This window comes from Hippocampus guttulatus, chromosome 11 (genome assembly GCF_054856545.1).
Source record: "Hippocampus guttulatus isolate MCC_2025c chromosome 11, RoL_Hgut_1.0, whole genome shotgun sequence".
Classification (NCBI taxonomy): Eukaryota; Metazoa; Chordata; class Actinopteri; order Syngnathiformes; family Syngnathidae; genus Hippocampus; species Hippocampus guttulatus.
In genome coordinates this window covers 4045499-4065980 of record NC_141271.1, presented here as the reverse complement: position 1 = coordinate 4065980, position 20482 = coordinate 4045499, and the positions used below count along the sequence as shown (strand labels likewise).

The 20482-nt window shown below is 44.3% G+C and overlaps 1 protein-coding gene across 2 annotated transcripts in view; it reads right to left on the bottom strand.

Annotated features, from left to right (window-relative positions):
- Positions 1–20482, bottom strand: part of dpp10 (dipeptidyl-peptidase 10 (non-functional)) — a 207589-nt gene that overhangs the window by 11211 nt on the left and 175896 nt on the right. For both annotated transcript variants that reach the window (XM_086122927.1, XM_086122928.1), the window contains exons 10-17: positions 18723–18820; positions 18445–18568; positions 9855–9893; positions 5712–5819; positions 4552–4643; positions 4377–4424; positions 3934–4055; positions 1244–1288 (exon numbers count right to left, since the gene is read on the bottom strand). In XM_086122927.1, the coding sequence (XP_085979053.1) occupies positions 1244–1288; positions 3934–4055; positions 4377–4424; positions 4552–4643; positions 5712–5819; positions 9855–9893; positions 18445–18568; positions 18723–18820 (676 nt within the window). The remainder of the gene's footprint in view (positions 1–1243; positions 1289–3933; positions 4056–4376; positions 4425–4551; positions 4644–5711; positions 5820–9854; positions 9894–18444; positions 18569–18722; positions 18821–20482) is intronic.

Sequence of the window (20482 nt, the reverse complement as noted above, 5' to 3'; positions counted from 1 at the left end):
CTTGAGTGGTGTTCTGTTATTGGACTTCTGTCATCGTCACTGATTGTCCCGAATGAACACCATGTTCAAATATAAGGGTGTCCCTTTGTGGACTCGCCACCAGAAAAGCTTAGCTGCAGTTCGATGATGGATTTTGTGGTCATATCATCGGATTTGCAGCCGAATGTTTTGGACACTCGGGTGAAGAGCAGGGTGGAGCTGTCAACTGATGAGTTGGCTCCGATGGTGGGGAAAGATGCCAGTCCGACCTGGCAGACCCAAGCCTATTGGCAAAATCCTCGGTCAAAAGAAAGTTTCAACACTTGCCTTCAGTAGAGCATTGCCCACGTCCCGGGATAGCGGGCGACATTGATCCTCTTTGAACCATGTATTGTTGAGGCTGTCGATCTGTGTCGTGGCCGTAAGGTGGTTGGTGACTGTCATGGCAGCAATCCCCAAACTCCCTGGGGGATATCGGCAGTCAGGATTGAGTCCTATCAGGCCTTTATGGCCTGAGGGACTCCAGAGGCAGCTGATGGGTACCGGCTGGCCAAGCAGAACGCGGCTTCAGCCGAAACTTATCCACCGAAACTTATCGGTGGATAAGTTTCTCAAGGCTCTGGATGTTGTGGGGCTGTCCTGGTTGACACACCTCCACAACATCACCTGGTCATCAGGGAGAGTGCCTCTGAATTAGCAGACCGGGGTGGTGGTCCCTCTTTTAAGAAGAGGGATCACACTCCTCAGCCCCCGGACAGGAGGGTCCGTCGGGAGATACAAGTGGCCAAAATAAGTTTCTTCCAGAGGGTGTCCGGGCTCTCCCTTCGAGATAAAGTGAGAAGTTCGGTCATCCGGGAGGGGCTCAGAGTCGAGATGCTTCTCCTCCACATTGAGAGGAGCCAGATGAGGTGGCTCGGGCATCTGATTAGGATGTCCCCTGGAAACCTCCCTGGTGAGGTGTTCTGGGCATGTCCCACCGCCAGGAGGCCCCGGGGATGACCCAGGACACGCTGGCCTGGGAACGCCTCGGGATCCCCTGGGAAGAGCTGGAAGAAGTAGCTGGGGATAGGGAAGTCTGGGCTTCCCTGCTAAAGCTGTTGCCCCCGCACCCTGACCCCGGATAAGCGGTAAAGAATGAACAGATGTATGCATTTAAATTTTTTTCTCTCTTTTTTTTTTTTTTTAACCTAAGCAGGACTTAATCTTAATAAACCCGTAACAAAGCAACACTGCTAGTTTCAGAGATGGACATATATTCCCTTACTTGTACTATTGAGGCTGTGTAAGATCACCATAGGTGTTCCAGGACCTGAAATGAAAATAAATAAATGAGTAATTCATGCTTGATCAAGTGATTCCGACAAATGTTTCACAGATGGTAAAAATAGAAATTATCTTTCTTTTTATTTCTCCAAATTTGTGCTTTTGTTGCTGCCTGTCTTGGCCAGGTCTCCCTTGAAGAATGAGGGTTTTAATCTCAGTGGATCCAACCCGATTATAAAAAATATGGAGATTGGGGAAGGCAATTAAAAAACAAATACATAATTAAATAAATAGTTTTAATTATGGAATGCTTACTCAATCATGTCGCCCACGGCCACCACACGCTATCTTTGGCGGGTAAACTAAGAAAAAGTATACATGTTGTATTGTTCGTTCTTGAAAAAGAGGGATATTGCTGAATTCCCCAATCGCCAGCATGAGTGCGCTGGGATGCTCAAATTGTAATTCTGCGATCACATCAAACTGTATGATGCATGGCCACAGGAGCACAAATTTGAATGTAAACAAACAGCTGCAGTTTTCTAGCAGCTGTTTGTTTGTCTGTTGGCAAGTAGCACACATACAGAAGGAACAGTTCAAATCTTCTGTCACATTCAGCCCTTTCTCTCGCTTCGCTTTACCCAAGAAAAAAACTATTTTTGGCTTTTCTGCTTTTTTTTCTAAACAAAAAACAGGAACACTTTATTTATTTTTCTCATTACCTTTTGGTAAGCTGCATTTGCTTTGACCTTTGCATTGTAATGCCCACTTGTGGCTCAGTGAAATTGATTCGTTATGTTCGTACTTGCATGAAAACATTCTATGTATTAAATGAATCTCATGAGTGGAATTATATAAGATTGTTTATCCTGAAGAAAGAGCAGGCGTTATGTGAACTTGGCCAACTGAAACCAAGCTTTGTTCATGTTTTATTGCTTTAGGGAGAGGGAACAATGTTATTGTACAATAAATAATTTCTCCAAAGGCCAAATGCTTGAAACACTCTCATCCGCCCAAATAAATTTAATCCACAAATAACAATATGAAGGGTCATCCTCTACTGATCGAGTCACTCTTAACACAATATCATTACCTGAAAGCAATTATACAAGTTAGCACAAATTGATTTTTGGCGGCCCAGTTGTCCAGTGGTTAGCGCGTCGACCTCACAGTGCAGAGGTACCGGGTTCAATTCCAGCTGCGTGGAGTTTACATGTTCTCCCCGGGCCTGTGTGGGTTTTCTCCGGGTACTCTGGTTTCCTCCCACATTCCAAAAACATGCATGGCAGGCTGATTGAACACTCCAAATTGTCCCTTGGTGTGAGTGTGACAGCGAATGGTTGTTCAATTCTGTGTGCCCTGCAATTGGCTGGCAACCGGTTCAGGGTGTCCCCCGCATGCTGCCCGTAGACAGCTGGGATAGGCTCCAGCACCCCCTGCGACCCTCGTGAGGATAAGCGGATCGGAAAATGAATGAATGAATGATTTTGTTTTTTTCAAGCAAAAGTTTTTGGATCAGAATTTATTAAATCCCAGTTCTAACACTATGGTGGATTGTCTTTGGACTGTCCTAAATATAATAAAAAGGTAACCAACCAACCAACCAACCATGTGAACTGAGAGGAATAGATGGAGTTGCTAATGTTACTGTTATACAGTTGTCACTTGTCAATTACTCATCCTCCAACTTCCCGGGATGATGGCACAAAGATCACCAAAGTATTTGGCTGAGATACAAGGTAAAATTAAGACAATTGTTTGAGACCATCTTCATTAAACTTTCAGGGTTTGTGTCCAAGCAGGAGTGGGAGCCCAACTATTCAAGATTCTCACTGATATTTACAGTAGATAGCTGAAATCTGTTGTAGGCTGATCATACTTGCAGAGCAGTAACAATGAGAATCCCCACTGAATGGTTGACCTCAGGTTCCTGACAATCTAGGCCGGTGGTTCCCAACTATTTTTGTGGATTGCATTATATCTCTGTCATTGCGCAGTCTGATTAATGAAATCGATGCTATTCGTCTGTGGACTAAAATGATAGATGGTGGCATAGTCGTCTGTGAGTTGGCTCAAACAATCCATTTCAAATAGCATGAGTCCAGCTTCAGTCTTTAAAAGCCACACATGTTCCGTCACAGATACTACAGCACAGTAGAATGTGTCGATTTGATTATTTTTTCTCATTCCCACTGTGTCTGCTCTCTGTCCATCTCCACTTTGTCTCTATCTCAACCAAACCAGGTGAGGCAGACCTTAATTAGAGAGCACTCCCTCTAATTAAGGTTTCTCTCCTTCCGTCGCCTATTGCTTGTTCATGTAGGGTTCACTTGGTTTTCCTAATGTGTGGACAGCATGATTTAAGACTTTGGGTAACGTCTGTTGTGAACTGATACTGTAGAAGTATCCATCCATTTTCCAAACCGCTTGATCCTCACTAGGGTCGCGGGGGGTGCTGGAGCCCATCCCAGCCATCTCCGGGCAGTAGGCGGGGGACACCCTGAATCAGTTGCCAGCCAATCGCAGACTGTAGAAGTAAAATTGGCTAAACCTTAATGTTTTTCTGACCAGCTACACCCAGGCCAAATAGCATAGATTGGCTGTAAATTCATTTCAAACCGTGATATTTATGTTGAATTTTCTTCCCGAATGTTTCAGAGTACCTACCCCTCCTAATGTGCGATAACGTACCTTTACAGTGAAGGATAATGTGCTGGTTCGTGGGGCTGAGAACAGCATCAAAGTACAAACAATGCGCCTTATTGAGCTCGCATGTTAAACACCATCGTGGGAACAATCCGACAGTTTTCACGCTAAAAGAAAGAGAAAATCGGTAAGACAATGGGAACACCCAAAAGCGCTAAATACTCTTCAGCTAAAAATCATTCATCCATTGCTTTGCAGCCATGATAAGGAAAAGAAATGCACTGAGGTGAAAAAGAATATTAATCAATACATAGTGTAGCAAAACTGAAAATAACACATTTTTTTAAAAAGGCAAATATAATCCTTGTATGACAGAATACTTTAGCAGGTTTAATAAAAACTTGCATTTCTACATCTTAGCATCATTATCTCCACATAAATGCAATTAAGAAAGAAATAATAGGACAGGACACAAATGAAAAACAAACCTGTAAACTTGCCGCCTTCGCGGTGAACCCTCCGTACTGAGAAAATAACTAGAATAAGATAACAAAAATTAGCTTCCTTCATGCTTTCAGAAACAAACAATATTATTTTCTTTTATTCGAGATATTCCAATCTGTCTCATGCAAATATATTTCTACAGTCATCAGTTCAACTTACAGGTTATCAGAGCTTTCATCATAGCCAAGGATTTTTGTCACCTCCCAGTTTCCTGACGTTAAATGCCGGACTTCATTTTCATCTGCTCGGAACTGAGATGAGCACAACAAGATATGTGACCATTTGTACTTATTTATAAATTAGGAGTGCCTATATGATACATTCTTGTTTTGTACATGCATGATCTTATGCCTGGACATATTCCTCTGCAGAGTGCTACAATCTGACAGGTATGCTTAGTCTGTGTGTGTGTGTGTGTGTGTGTGTGTGTGTGTGTGTGTGTGTGTGTGTGTGTGTGTGTGTGTGTGTGTGTGTGTGTGTGTGTGTGTGTGTGTGTGTGTGAGTGGTATGAAGGCACATGTGCGGATTTTAAGTTTTTAATGATGTGAATTTTATTTCCACCATCAATGTGACCTATAACCCGTACAAGCCGATGGAAAAAGAAAATATTTTCAAGAGGGGAAGTAAAAATAAACCGTGGTTGCACAGTGAACACATCCTCTTATAATTGGGATGTGTGTTCGTTTCACTTGATTAGTATTTTTCAGAAGAAAGTTGCTGTGACAACCAATGTGCTGTTCGTCTTCAAAGATTGAATGGGAACCGTTTAGTGTGGAGTGGTGGTTTGTTCGATTGACTTACAGTCAACAGATTCGGGGTTCTAATCTGAGTTGTCCGACCTGTGTGTTCTTCCCGTGTATCAAAAAATATGCATCAGCATGTAGGTTAATTGGAGCCCATAGGTATGAATGTGAGTGTGACAGTTTGTTCCATGTTGTAAATGTGTCCTGCAATGCTGGCACCAGTCTAGGGTTCACTACTCCTCTCGTCCCAAGTCGGCTGGGCAAATATCTTACCTGAGACCTCATGTGAGCAAGCGAGCATGAAAAAGGAGAATGATTGGGAACTTGTATTTACTTGTGTCCCGTTTCCAGAGTGCCTCAACTAACAGGGTTGCCATCGCTCACAAATATATGAGCGAGTCATCTCCTGTCTGGTAGAAGCAACCAAGCACCAATATAGTGCCGCAAAAAAAAAAAAAAAAAAGATAGAAACCACACAGGTATCTGAGTGGTCAAGAAAGTATGGCTGGCACACCAAATGCGGCATTTTTATGGAGACACTTTATTTGTTCAATCTTAAGACAAATAAAACTTCACCTGGGTGTTAAACATGGCGATGTGATGAAACTCTCCACGTCCCCCTTGTTTCACTGGAACAGTCAAGAAGAATCTTTTGCCATCTTTCGAGAACACTGGCTCTTGGTTCTACAGAAAACAAAGAAACATCACATTTACAGACGGCATAAGCCAAATCTGAACTTCCTACTTGAGATACAATTGACATGAAAGATAATGCAAAGCGACAACACCGCGATGGTGGTACATACTTTGTTACCGGGCACAATGTGATTTATGGAATCGGATGGTTGATTTTACGTCTTTAAACCCTTTCATGCACCCTGTAACCTGATAACATGATAAGCTGTCTATTGTAGTAACCGCTGTCCCTCAAAAGGTTATAAGTGAACGGCGGATGCAAATCTGTACTTGTGAGGGCAAAAGGAGAGGCACGGGAGCAAAATTATTTCTAATTTTCCATGCGTCTGAGCAATCGCACAAAGTCCCTGATCATTCCTTAGACCACGGTGGATCAAACCAATGGTGTCCAAAACCTGACATCGTCGTAGGTTATACCATGTAGATATGTTACACAAAATTTTAAACCACCTACATATGAAAATAGAGGATATCGATGAATATACTTTTGTGAGATGGATAAAATGAGCCAAGGTTTGTATGAATTGGTTAAGATTTTGGATTTTATGCCACTTTGTGTGTCGTGAAACCAGCCGAAATTGACTTGATTTTCCAGATATTTATGGTAGTGAATGGGAATTTTGTAATAATCACACATTCTCAAAAAAAATTATTGCGTCAATATGTCCGATTTTAAAATTCAAAATCTATGAACTGAAGAGTGACATGAGTGACTCTTTTGTGAGGATGAAAATGGTTGAAAAGGTAAATCATATTAAATGGTGCACAAGGTTATTACAAATATCTAGAAACATGTTGACATGCTTCACTTGTAATCATCCTCAAGGATTTCCTCGCAACAAGAAATCACTGTTGGCAGACATCTGGCGAACGTTTGCGACCTTGGACGTACCCTGATGAACTCTAACGAAAACGCAACATTCACCAACTTTGCAAACACCCGCAAAGGTTTGCCCCTCAGTGTGATAAGGGCTTTACCTCGGCCAGTAAATACGAGAATTCTCGAATTCACACTGATTAGATAGACTCTTATGTAGTCAACCCGCGGCTCTTTGGCTGGTTCAGTGCGGCTCCCGGGCTTTCATACGACAAGCGTCGAAAACGCCTCGGCGGTGGCAATGTCATTCAAACAACGGTGCTAAATACATAGAACGTACTACGTCAGCCTATCATCAATCCCGATACTTGATTGACATAATGGACAACCAATCAGATGGCTGAATCACCGCTTATGCGCAAACAAAGGCGCTAAGCGCTAAGATAGTCAGCGAATTACCTCAGATTTTAAGGCACGGTGCCCAATACGTCGATCGCAAGCAACCGGGAGCCAGCGGATTGGTTCTAAGTTGACCGCAAGGGGTGGGAGGAGGAAATGGGGGGGGAAAAAGATTTGTGTGTTTGTGTCTTTAGGTTTCGTTCATGTTCGGGCTGTTCCGGTGGTTGCTCATCATGCCGTGCGTGCATATGTGCGCGAGTGCATGGTTGGGCACCCTGTGTGTGCACGTGTGTGTGTGTTCTTGCACATGCGCGATGGGATCGTGGGAGGTTAGTCGCTTCAAAAGTCGATCTTTGGGCAAAAAAGTGTGTGCGTGTGTGTGTGTGTTCTCGCACGTGCGCGATGAGATCGTGGGAGGTTGGTCGCTTCAAAAGTCGATCTTTGGGCAAAAAAGTGTGTGTGTGTGTGTGTGTGTGTGTGCGCGCACGTACGACGGGATGCCCATGTGTATGTGGCTCTTTGCAGTAACAGTAAAAAAAATGGGTCTTAAGTCTCTGATTGGTTGGCCACCCTTGGATTAGAGGATGCTAAACATTAATATTCAAAACCTTTGGTGGTCAATATTAGTAGGCTAACTTTAGCTTTCAGATCATTATAACAGATTTAAAAGGAGGACACAGATGTCTATATTACAGAACTCACATTTTCTCAAAGATGAGGAAAAGAACAAGGAAGTGAGGGTGCTGTGAATATTTATGATGAGGAAGGCAGCGTGGGGTTGCAATAATTCAGTTACTCGGACCACACAATGGCCATCGACACTTCATACGTACGTCGCAGTAATGTGCTTCAATTGTGCAGAGATATTCCCAAGCATCAGACCTCTCCATTTGGCTTTGAGGGAATTGGTGAGATGACGACTGGGTAGTTTTGTTCCTTTTCAACATACAGTATGTGAGCAATTTATGTATTTATTTATTTTAATCAAGTGTACCTCTGGCGGCCCATTTTGAGGTATTGATGGAGAAACAAAGCATTATTGTAAAGTTTGATGAATGACATTTTCGTTTTTCTGTCTAGTCTTGTACTTCCACAACTGCGCTGGTTAATTTCAACTCAAGGCGCCATGTTAGGAACGGATGTGACATCAAGGCGTTGACTGGGCCATCCCTTGCAACGACCGGTTGCTGTTGAGTGATATGCCAGATTGCTGATTTAAGGATGTTAATCTGTCTTGTCTTATTTGTTGTTGTTGTTGTTATTGTTGTTGTGAATATGGCATCCAGTTGTGTATAATTACTAATTTATTTTATTTAAACGGAAAGATGTAACCTGACCCGTCAAAGCCAGGTTTTCCCCTTCGCTTGCGCTGGCTGACTATTATGCTCTGCGCATCACCCTCGTCTGACACAGACTCAGCAACACGGACGTCTGTCAGTGACGATTGATGGACATGCCCACTTCAAGAAACTGGTGAGACTCACTCAGATTCATCCAAATCTGACCAAGACAATGCCATATTGAATTGGAGAGAGATGGCCGGGCCAAGACGGTTTTCAGCACTCCTACGCCATGGCTCTGCTTTTTTGCAGGCAAGTATTGGCTACAGGCGTTAGCTCCCATAGCGTATTGACAAATAGGTTCCGCAAGGGACTATAAACTTGCTTGAATACAACCAGTGCAACCAATCATGCGTTTGGATGCAGTTGTCCTTGATAAACCAGATATATATTTTCCTTCTGACCACCAGAGGTAAACTTTAGATATTGTGAGTGGGTGTTACAGCCGGAATACTGCACTTGTCACCATGCTAATAGACAAGCCACAACTTGACGTTAGTCGTACAATTAACAAAGAACAAGTCCTCCATAGGGGTACTGTAATGTTAATAATGAGGCACATTAACATTAATATCACTGTAAAGAAGCCGCGTATATGATTCGAGACAAGGTAAAATTTACCAAGTGGGCATCTCTGAGCAAGGGTCTGTGTGATAACGATTATATGACACGGTGTGCATTCAAGACCGGAGGCCTGGTCCCACTGCCACTAATCTTCGTTCCGGCAGCGCAAGTGATGCGGCTGCCATCCCCATTCTAGTGGCACAAGTGATGCGGCTGCCATCTCATTCCGGCGGGGCAAGTCCTGCAGCTGCCACCCCGTTCCGGCAGCGCAAGTCCTGCGGCTGCCACTCGGTGACTTAGGGACGTCTGGGATCTGTCCCTTCAGGAAGGGGTACTTTTTAGGGTGGTTCTGTTTGTGACCAACAGGTGGCACTGTCGGCTCCTCCTGCAGTGGCACACCTGTTGGTCTTTGTGTCATCAGTTAGTGTTGCGTTAAAAGGACTCCCTGCCCGACCAGTCGGTGTTGGGTCATTGTTTGTTATTGTTTTTATCTGCTTGTGTCTGCTTTGTGTTTGTATTTTTGTGAAATACATTTTGTTATGTCCTCCCTGCCTCCCTGCTTTTTGGGGTCCTTTACCATCATGCAAAGCTTGACACAACTGCATGTGCAAAATCAACTTTTCAATTTCTTTGTATGAGGCGATTATGAAAATGCACAATGCCAATACAGGTTAGGGTTGATTTTTTTGATGCGTTGTATACATGTGATGTTCTGTTGACTGAGTGAGAGCAGTGCACAATTGTGCACACACGCAGCTTAGAGGGAGCATTGCAAAGGAGAACAGACATTTTACTTTCTCTGAAAAACATTGTAAGTGGGACTCAAAGTATCAAATTATTTTATATGAAGAAAGAAAGATAATACAATACTGCATTCTGAGAAGAATTTAAAAAAGAGATTACCTGTTTGGAAAGCCAGAGCTCAGAATTTTCTTCATGTCTCTGGAAAAGACAAAGAAAATTGTGTATGTGCACATTTTTTTCTTTTTTCAAAAGTGGCGTTTTCCTTTCCTTTCCCCTTTTCTGGGGATTCTATTCTCACTTCTTATTTCATTCCGATAAGAGTAACAGGCATGAGAGAGGGTCTTAAACTGGAAATTGCTGCCTGCTGAGTGCGCTCCGTATAAAAGCTGGGACATCTTGATTTGAGTTCAGGGGCGAGTCTAGTTCACTGTGTTTGGGAATTAGGCAGGATGCGCTATGGCAGGACGAGGACACAATTTGGTGACTGAAAGATGACTAAACTAGACCATTAAAAAGCAGGACTAAGTTGCGGTGCAGGTGGTGGTTTGGTGTCGGCACAAGCAGACAGATTCTGAGCTTCTCAGATGACCTGCGCACAATTACAGAAATAAGAAAAGAATGTTAACTCCACCCACGCACATGGTTAGACCAATCTCTTCGGTAGACTTGTGCTGGGCAAAAAATTAGGGTCCCCTATATTCAGCTGTCGTGTTTCTGTCATCTGCTAATATGTATTATAAAATATAAGTAACATGTAATAATATACAAAGTAACAGAAAGGTGAACATTTATGAAAACAAGACAAACCAGTTGAATCAAATCGGGAAAACAAAAATAGATTCTGCTTTTGAAATTAAAATGTCACCATCTCATGACTATTTGTCACACAAACACAGTTTTGAATGTTTTTTAGGTTAAATTTGAGATTATATAAAATGGCACATCAATACTGTTTTTAGTGTTACATTTTTTTCTGAGTAAAAGATTGTATATTTCTTTTGCAAAAATTACTTTTCGAATGAATGAGCAGTGACAGCTGAGTTCTCTCTCTCTCTCTCTCTCTCTTTATACACACTACTCACAGAAGGTAAGGGATATTTGGCTTTTTGGATGAATTTCAGGACAAACCTGAAATGCGTTCAAACCTTTACAGGTGAACTTAGTGTGGCCTTCTCGAAGCTTTTGAATGCACATGTCCAGCTGTTACATTTTTCAGTTCTTTTTGCACAAGTTGCTGTTCTGTAACGAGGAGCTTTGCGGCAAAATTAACAACATCCTTGAATCAACCATTAGATGTCCTGGTTCAGTTCGAGCTGCTGCATAAACAGTCATCCTCATCACGCTGTTCACATTTTGATATCATGAGACCAAGACGACACCTAACGATGGATTAACAGTACCTTGCCATTATGATGCTTCAAACAGGATGTGCTCTGACGGAAGTGACCCCTGAATTTAGAATGTCACAGAGATCATCAGCAGGTAGCAACAGAGCTACAGAGAGACTGGAAGAGTCACAGAAAGATGTAGAAGTGGACGTCCTTTGGCCACACCCCATGCTGATGACCACTCCATTGTGAACAATGACCTGATAGAATCGGATGATGAATGCAACTCAACTCCAGGCACGTTTAAGGGAGGTGAGAGACCATTTGAAACTGTTTACATCAGCCTGGTCTGCATGCTCGACGACCTGCAAGGGTACTTGACCACACCACCGGGCACAGGCATCATCATTTTGCATGGGCCAGGGAGCATTTACGCCAGACGAGGGACCAGTGCGCCTCAGTGCTGTTCTCTGATTAAAGTCGATTCATGTTGAGCAGAAATGATGGCCGCCAACAAGGCAAGGAGAGCGCTCTGCATCAGCCACTGTTGTCACCAGATGAGCTTTTGGTGGTGGTGGTGTTACAGTGTGGCAGGTGTGTCCAGTCAGTACAGAACTTCCCTACACATTGTGAATGGTACAGAGACAAGCCCATACTACCTGTATAACATTATTAATCCAATGACTGGGTCCCTACATGAACAACACAGACCTAATTTCATCTTCATGGACGAAAATGCTTCAGCTCATCGAGGTCACATCATCAGGGAATGGTTGTTGTACCTCAAATGCAATGGCTTCTACTTTCTCCAGATCTGAATCTTATTGAAAACGTGGGATCAGCTGAGGCAACGTGTAGAGGCTCGAAACTCTGCACCATAGAGCCTCAATGACCTGAGGGCCGCCCTTCAAGAAGAGTGGGATGCCATGCCTCAGCAGACAATAAGTCGTCTTGTGAACAGCATGACATGTCGTCGTCAAGCTGTAATTGATGCTCAAGGGCACGTGATGAGTGATTGAGACGGTGACATTTTTTGTTGTGGTGTACCCAACATTGCTGTTAACGTTTATTTCAATTAATTGTTTGAAATCACCGGTCCATACTTCTACTCAAATGTCCTACTTTATGATATGATATCACTGTAGCGTGAACTTTTTACATTTTCCATAAATTTCACCCGAAGGCCAAATATTCCTAATTTTGTGTGTGTGTGTGTGTGTGTGTGTGTGTGTGTGTGTGTGTGTGTGTGTGTGTGTATCTATCTATCCATTTTCCGAACCGCTTGATCCTCACTCGGGTCGCGGGGGGTGCTGGAGCCTATCCCAGCCGTCTTCGGGCAGTAGGCGGGGGACACCCTGAATCAGTTGCCAGCCAATCGCAGGGCACACAGAGACGAACAAACATCCACGCCCACACTCACACCTAGGGTGTGCACCATAGAGCCTCAATGACGCCCACACTCACACCCTAGGTGTGAGTGTGGGCGTGGGAGAAACCCCACGCAGGCCCGGGGAGAACATGCAAACTCCACACAGGGAGGCCGGAGCTGGAATCGAACCCGGTACCTCTGCACATTGAAGCCGACGTGCTAACCACTGGACTACCGGGCCGCCCATCCATCTATCTATCTCTATATTTAAAGAGATAGATATAGATATACAGACGCTCCCCGACTTATGAACATTCGAGTTACGAACAACGGTACATACGAACATTTTTGCGGGTATGTCGAAAAATGTTCGGACAGAGATGCTGTAAGTTAGATTTTGTATTGCGCGCCTTTTTTCGAGTAGTGCTTCTTTCCGCCGCTAATACCGACGTGAGGCGCTGTGAGAGGAGGAGGAGGAGGAGGAGGAGGAGGAAACACCTGTCCCCATGAAGAAATTCGAGACGGAACTCTTGGCCGAGGGGTTTTCGCTCATAGATAAAGCCATCGCACTCTTCGAGCAGCAAGACCCAAATATTGAACGTTGCACAAAGGTTGCAAATCAAATGAATGATGCCACACAGTGCTACTGCATCATTTATGATGAGAAAAAGAAGAAAACTGTGCAATCGTCGTTAGATCGCTTCTTTCGGCCAGTTTCTACTACACCCTCCAAGGAAGATACTAGTCAACCCTCATCTTCTTCTCCTGGACCCTCAACTTCTTCCTTCATTGATGTTACGGAGGAGGAAGTAACTCTTGAAGCCCATTCCAGCGACGACGAAGACCCTCTCGGCCCCATGATATAAAATCCTCCTCTTCCTTCTCCTCCCCCTCCATCATCTCCTTCAGCCTTCGAGTACATCTTCCTAAAGTAAGTTAAACTTCATTTTATTATACTGATATAAACCTTAAACATACTTATATAAGCCTTAAACATACAGTACATTCCATACAAAATATAGCACTGAAGCAACTTACGAACGAATTCACCTTATGAACGATCGTTCGGAACGTATATCGTTCGTAAGTTGGGGAGCGTCTGTACACACACACACACACACACACACACACACACACACACACACACACACACACGCACACACACACACACACGCACACACACACACACACTGCCCCCAAAAAATAAAGGAAACACTTGGAGGTACATTGTGCCGTTCCCTTTATTTTTGTGAGCACACACACACAGACACACACAGACACACACACATAAACAAACACACACATATACAGTTCCTTCTCAAAAAAATTTGCATAGTGTTAAAGTTCATTATTTTCCATAATGTCTTCTTCTTTCGGCTTGTCCCTTTTCAGGTACATATTATTATGTTCCATAATAGAGAAAAAATAAACTTTCATATATTTTAGATTTATTGCAAACCAACTGAAATATTTCAGGTCTTTTATTGTTTTAATACTAATGATTTTGGCATACAGCTCAAAAAATTAAATTCCTATCTCAAAACATTAGCATATCATGAAAAGGTACTCTAAAGGAGCTATTAACCAAATCATCTGATTCAATGAATGAACTCTAAACACCCGCAAATGATTTCGGAGGCTTTGAAAAACTCCAAACCGCAATCCTGGGTAAGACTGCCGACCTGACTGCTGTCAAGAAGGCCACCATTGACACCCTTAAACAAGAGGGTAAGACACAGAAAGAAATCTCTGAGCGAATAGGCTGTTCCCAGAGTGCCTTATCAAGGCACCTCTGTGGGAAGGAAAAAGTGTGGCAGAAAACGTTGCACAACCAGAAGAGGTGACCGGACCCTGAGGAAGATTGTGGAAGCAATGGACTGAGTCTGGAGTAGAAGCATCCAGAACCACCATGCACAGGCGGGGCTACAGGCCAGGTGCCGCATTCCCCAGGTCAAGCCACTTTTGAACCAGAAACAGCCGTAGAAGGGGCTGACCTAGGCTACAGAGAAGCAGCAGTGGACTGTTGCTCAGTGGTCCAAAGTACTTTTTTCGGATGAAAGCAGATTTTGCATGTCATTCGGAAATCAAGGTGCCAGAGTCTGGAGGAAGACTGGCGAGAAGGAAATGCAGCTAGCTATCGGAAGATTTTTGAGCACTTCACCCTTCCATCTAATGAAAAGGTTTATGGAGATGAAGATTTCATTTTTCAGCACGACCTGGCACCTGCTCACAGTGCCAAAACCACTGGTAAATGGTTTAGTGACCATGGTATTACTGTGCTCAATTGGCCTGCCAACTCTCCTGACCTGACCCCCAAAGAGAATGTGTGGGATATTGTGAAGAGAAAGTTGAGAGACACCAGACCCAACATTGTGGATGAGCTTAAGGCCACTATCGAAGCATCCTGGGCCTCCATAACACTTAGCAGTGCCACAGGCTGATTGCTTTCATGCCACGCCACATTGAAGCAGTCATTTCCGCAAAAGGATTCCCGACCAAGTAGTGAGCGCATAACTGAACAATACTATTGACGATTGACTTTCTTTGAAATCAAAAACACTGTTTTTTATTGGTCTGATGAAATATGCCAATTTTTTGAGATAGGGATTTTTGTTTTCACGAGCTGTATGCCAGAATCATCAATATTAAAACAATAAAAGACCTGAATATTTCAGTAGGTGTGTAATAAATCTAAAATATATGAAAGTTTATTTTATACTGTACATAAATATATACTGTATCTATCTATCTATCTCTCTCTCTCTATATATAAAAAGAAAAAAATGAAAAATCCTCCTCTCACCCCTCGGGTGGTGTCCGTCCCTCATTCAGCTCGGGTCCTCTACCAGAGGCCAGGAAGCTTGAGGGTTCTGTGCAGTATCCTTGCTGTTCCCCACACTGCACATTTCTGGACTGAGATGTCCGATGTTGTTCCCGGGATCTGTTGCAACCACTCATCTAGTTTGGGGGTCACTGCCCGAGTGCTCTGACCACCACAGGCACGACTGTCACCTTTACCTTCCAGGCTCTCTCCAGCTCCTCTCTGAGCCCTTGGTATTTCTCGAGTTTCTCATGTTCCTTCTTTCTGATGTTTCCATCACTTGGGACCGCTACATCCACTACAACGGCTTTCCTCTGCCCTTTATCTTATATAAAATTAAAATTCCTCGTCTAACCCCCCCCTCGGGTGGTGTCCGTCCCTCATTCAGCTCGGGTCCTCTACCAGAGGCCAGGAAGCTTGAGGGTTCTGCGCAGTATCCTTGCTGTTCCCAGCACGGCACATTTCTGGACTGAGATGTCCGATGTTGTTCCCGGGATCTGTTGCAACCACTCATCTAGTTTGGGGGTCACTGCCCCGAGTTCTCCGACCACCACAGGCACGACTGTCACCTTTACCTTCCAGGCTCTCTCCAGCTCCTCTCCGAGCCCTTGGTATTTCTCGAGTTTCTCGTGTTCCTTCTTTCTGATGTTTCCATCACTTGGGACCACTACATCCACTACAACGGCTTTCCTCTGCCCTTTATCTATGATCACGATATCTGGTTGGTTCGCCATTACCATCTTGTCAGTCTGGATCTTGAAGTCCCACAGGATCTTCGCTCTGTCATTCTCCACCACCTTCGGAGGTGTTTCCCATTTTGACCTTGGGGTTTCCAGTCCATACTCCGCACAGATGTTTTGGTAGACTATGCCAGCCACCTGGTTATGGCGTTCCATGTAGGCTTTCCCTGCCAGTATCTTACACCCTTCAGTTATGTGTTGGATCGTCTCAGGTGCCTCTTTGCACAACCTACACCTTGGGTCTTGTCTGGTGTGGTATATCTGGGCCTCAATGGCTCTGGTGCTCAGGGCCTGCTCCTGAGCAGCCAGGATGAGTGCCTCTGTGCTGTCCTTCAGGCCAGCCCTCTCTAGCCACTGAGAGGACTTCTTGAGATCAGCCACTTCAGTTATGGTCCGGTGGTACATCCCGTGTCGGGGCTTGTCCTCCCATGATGGTCCCTCTTGAGGCGCCTCATCCTCTGTTCCCCAGTGTCTGAGACATTCTCTGAGTACGTCATCCGTTGGAGCCTTCTCCTTGATGTATTCATGGAGCTTGGATGTTTCATCCTGGACAGTGGCTCTCACACTCACTTGTCCCCGGCCTCCTTCCTTTCGGCTTGCGTACAGTCTCAGGGTGCTGGATTTGGGATGGAACCCTCCATGCATGGTTAGGAGCTTTTGGGTCTTAACGTCCGTGGTCTGAATCTCTTCCTTTGGCCACCTTATTATTCCTGCAGGGTGTCTGATCACTGGCAGGGCATAGCTGTTTATTGCCCGGGTCTTATTCTTGCCATTGAGCTGGCTTCTTAGGACTTGCCTCACTCGCTGGAGGTATTTGGCCATAGCCGCTTTCCTTGTTGCGAGTTCGAGGTTGCCATTGGCTTGTGGTATACCGAGGTACTTGCAGCTGTCCTCAATGTCTGCTATTGTACCTTCAGGGAGTGAGACCCCTTCAGTGCGGACTACCTTTCCTCTCTTAGTCACCATCCGACTACATTTCTCAAGCCCGAATGACATCCCGATGTAGATCCTGGTTGTGTGGATCAGGGAGTCTATGTCCCTTTCGCTCTTAGCATACAGCTTTATGTCATCAATGTAGAGGAGGTGACTGAGGCGGTATGCATAGCCTGCCTTGGTGATTACTTGGCTTAGGGGGTTCAGTCCTATGCAGAAAAGCAGTGGGGAGACTGCATCACCTTGGTATATGCCACATTTGATGGACACTTGGGTAAGTGGCTTGCCATTGGCTTCAAGTGTGGTTTTCCACATCCTCATCAAGTTCGCAACGAAGGCTCTGAGGGTCCTGTTCACCTTATACAACTCCAAGCATTCAGTGATCCATGTGTGGGGCATCGAGTCATAGGCTTTCTTGTAATCAATCCAGGCTGTGCACAGGTTGGTACGTCGGAACCTGCAGTCTTGTGCGACTGTTCTGTCAACCAGGAGCTGATGTTTGGCTCCTCTGGTATCTCTACCAATGCCCTTCTGTGCTTCGCTCATGTATTGATCCATGTGTCCACTTATCTTAGCCGCAATGATGCCTGACATGAGCTTCCATGTTGTGGAGAGACAGGTTATTGGCCGATAGTTGGATGGGACTGCACCCTTTGAGGGATCCTTCATGATCAGGATCGTTCGCCCTTCGGTTAGCCATCCTGGGTGAGTCCCATCCCTCAGCAGCTGGTTCATTTGTGCTGCTAGGCGCTCATGGAGTGCTGTGAGTTTCTTTAGCCAGTAGGTGTGGACCATGTCCGGGCCTGGTGCTGTCCAGTTCTTCATATCTGAGACTCTTTCCTTTTTGTCTGCCACTGTTATGGTAACTGGGTTCTGTTCAGGGAGGTTGCTGTGCTCCTCTCTCAGGGTCACCAGCCATTGTGCACTGCTGTTATGTGCAACCTCCTTCTCCCATATGCCTTTCCAGTACCTTTCAGTTTCCAGTCTTGGTGCGTCAGCTCTGTTGTTAGGACCCTGCCACTGAGCGTCCACTTTCGCAGGTTGTGTTGCGAACAGCCTGTTTATTCGTCTGGCCTCATTCTCTTTCGTGTACCGCTTTAGGCGGCTGGACAAGGCTTGGAGCCTTTGTTTGGCAGTTTCGAGTGCTTCAGGTATGGTCATCCGGATGTACCTTCCGGGTATCGGCCTTTTCATCACACCTCTCTGAGCCTCCGTCAATTATATATATATGTGTGTATGTACATGCAGCTGAGAATCTGTGTACCCGTGCTCTGATCAAATTCACTAAAATTGCATTACAATACACATACCAAAACTTAGACATGGTTCCTGCAGGCATAAGGTTAAGTCTACTTTCAGCCACCGAATTATCAAGTGCGCTACGTGCATGCATTCAAATTTCCCAACCATGCCCAGGACAGGCCTGCGTCAGGACAAAAATCAGGACGCTCCAAGTTTGACTCTGAAACGCAGAAAATATTTTCTTTTCTTTCCAATACAAGTCAAAGATCTGTGTTGTCCTCTCAACCCTCTTTGTTGGTTTGTGGGGTGCACATACCGTGACACAGGCTCCTGTGGTGGTGTCACACGCAGTCAGAATGGAGATGTTCTGAGCTCGGTTCAACCATCTAACAGATGTATGTGTCTTACTGATCCATTTTACCATGGTTACATAATGATCCCTAGGGGCAGAAAGATGATCATATCTTGTTTTTCTCTGCAAATTAATTATGGCAATAAAAATAATTTGCATAACATAAATCACTGTGTGCTATGAAGCAATTTGATCCGACAGATTCTGTGATCTTCATATGAGAAAAATGAAGCTCTTCTCACCTTAGTTTGAAGCTGTCTGGTGGCATGAGCTCCAGCGTGTGCGTCGGCCCGTAAAGATTGACAACAAAAAGCTTCACCACTGGATTGGGTTGTCCAGCCTGCATGTGGAACAATCCTTAGGCTTTAGTGAAATACCTTAAATTGTTTATGTCAGAAAAAAGTTATTATCCTTGATTGGAAATATCAAGAGTTGACAGGTAATTAGCACAAAAAGGTCACTAAAAGGAATGTTATACTTTCCAAAATTGCACTGATTGATTTGCATAAATGAAAAATATTTGACATATACATAAGCAGAGGGGAGCATTCCATCAGTACTGACAGAAGGACCGTTTTGCTAACAAATGATGGGAAACTGAAAATAAAAAAATAAAAAATGACGGACTGACCACTGACGGAAGTAGGTTTTTGTTTATTTGTGTAATTGTCAGAGCAGTGGAGACTGTGGAAGAGAAGTGAAGAATAGAGTGCAGGCAGGATGGAACAGCTGGAGAAAAGTGTCAGGAGTGATTTGTGATAGAAGAGTGTCAGCTAAGGTGAAGGGAAAAGTTTTCAGAACAGTTGTGAGACCAGCCATGATGTACGGTCTCGAGACACTAGTAATAGGCAAAAGACAGGAGGCAAAGATAGAGGTGGCTGAGCAAAAGATGCTGAGATTCTCCTTAGGAGTGACAATGATGGACAGGATCAGAAATGAGGTAATCAGAGCGACAACTCAGACAGGAAAGTTTGCAGAAAAAGTTAGAGAGGCCAGACTGAGATGGTTTGGACATGTACAGAGGAGGGACAGTGGATACATTGGTAGAGATGGAGCTACCAGGTAGGCGACAGAGAGGAAGGCCAATGAGGAGATTCATGGATGCCGTGAGGAAAGACATGCAGGTAGTTGGAGTCAGAGTAGAGGATGCAGAGAACAGGGAAAGATGGAAATTAATGACTCGCTGTGGCAACCCCTGAAAAGGGACAAGCCGAAAGGAGAAGAAGAAGTCACAAACCGTGTCAAGTACCAACAGACCTCTCATTCCGTCACTGATGGACACCCATTTTGCTGACAACTAAAAGAAACACGCTCTTGCCTGTATCGCATGTATGTGTTTACTGGGTTCTGCATTGACTGTGCGTGAGTGAGTATTACTATTTTCAATCCCTGCAGGGACTGTGATGGCCGGCTGAGATTGGCTACGGAGGTGGAACCAGATGACAACACTTCAGTTTGCTTTGATAAGACAAATCAACAATATTTCTTTATGAGTCTCGTGTGTTTGTTCGCGGGGCGGAATACATGCACAATTTGCTTCCATCGAATATATATGTGTGGGTGTTTGTAAAGGTCTTTGGCAAGGCACCATATGATGTTGATACACCTAAAAAGAGTGCACATCATTTACCATTTTAGTTCAATTGCGGACGGGTGAAATTTACAGATGGAAGCAATTCTAGATGGAAGCAAATACAGAAGCGCGTTTAAAATAAAACCCCAGGCTGATCGTGTGATGGTTACAGTTTGGTTTGGCTTGAAAAAAATGACGGACTGACGATGACTGACAGATGACAGAGTTGCTGACAGATGACAAATGACGGCTTGGAAAAATTTAGTAACTTGCTCAACTCTGCACATCCGTTTATGTACTAATGCTTCATAAAATACTGAATAATATTTCAATTGCAATCATAAACAGCAATTTTTTTTCCCAGTGTCACCCTTTTGTAAGCATGTATTCCAGTGTGAGAAGGAAACTTTAGGCATTGCTGCTGCTTGG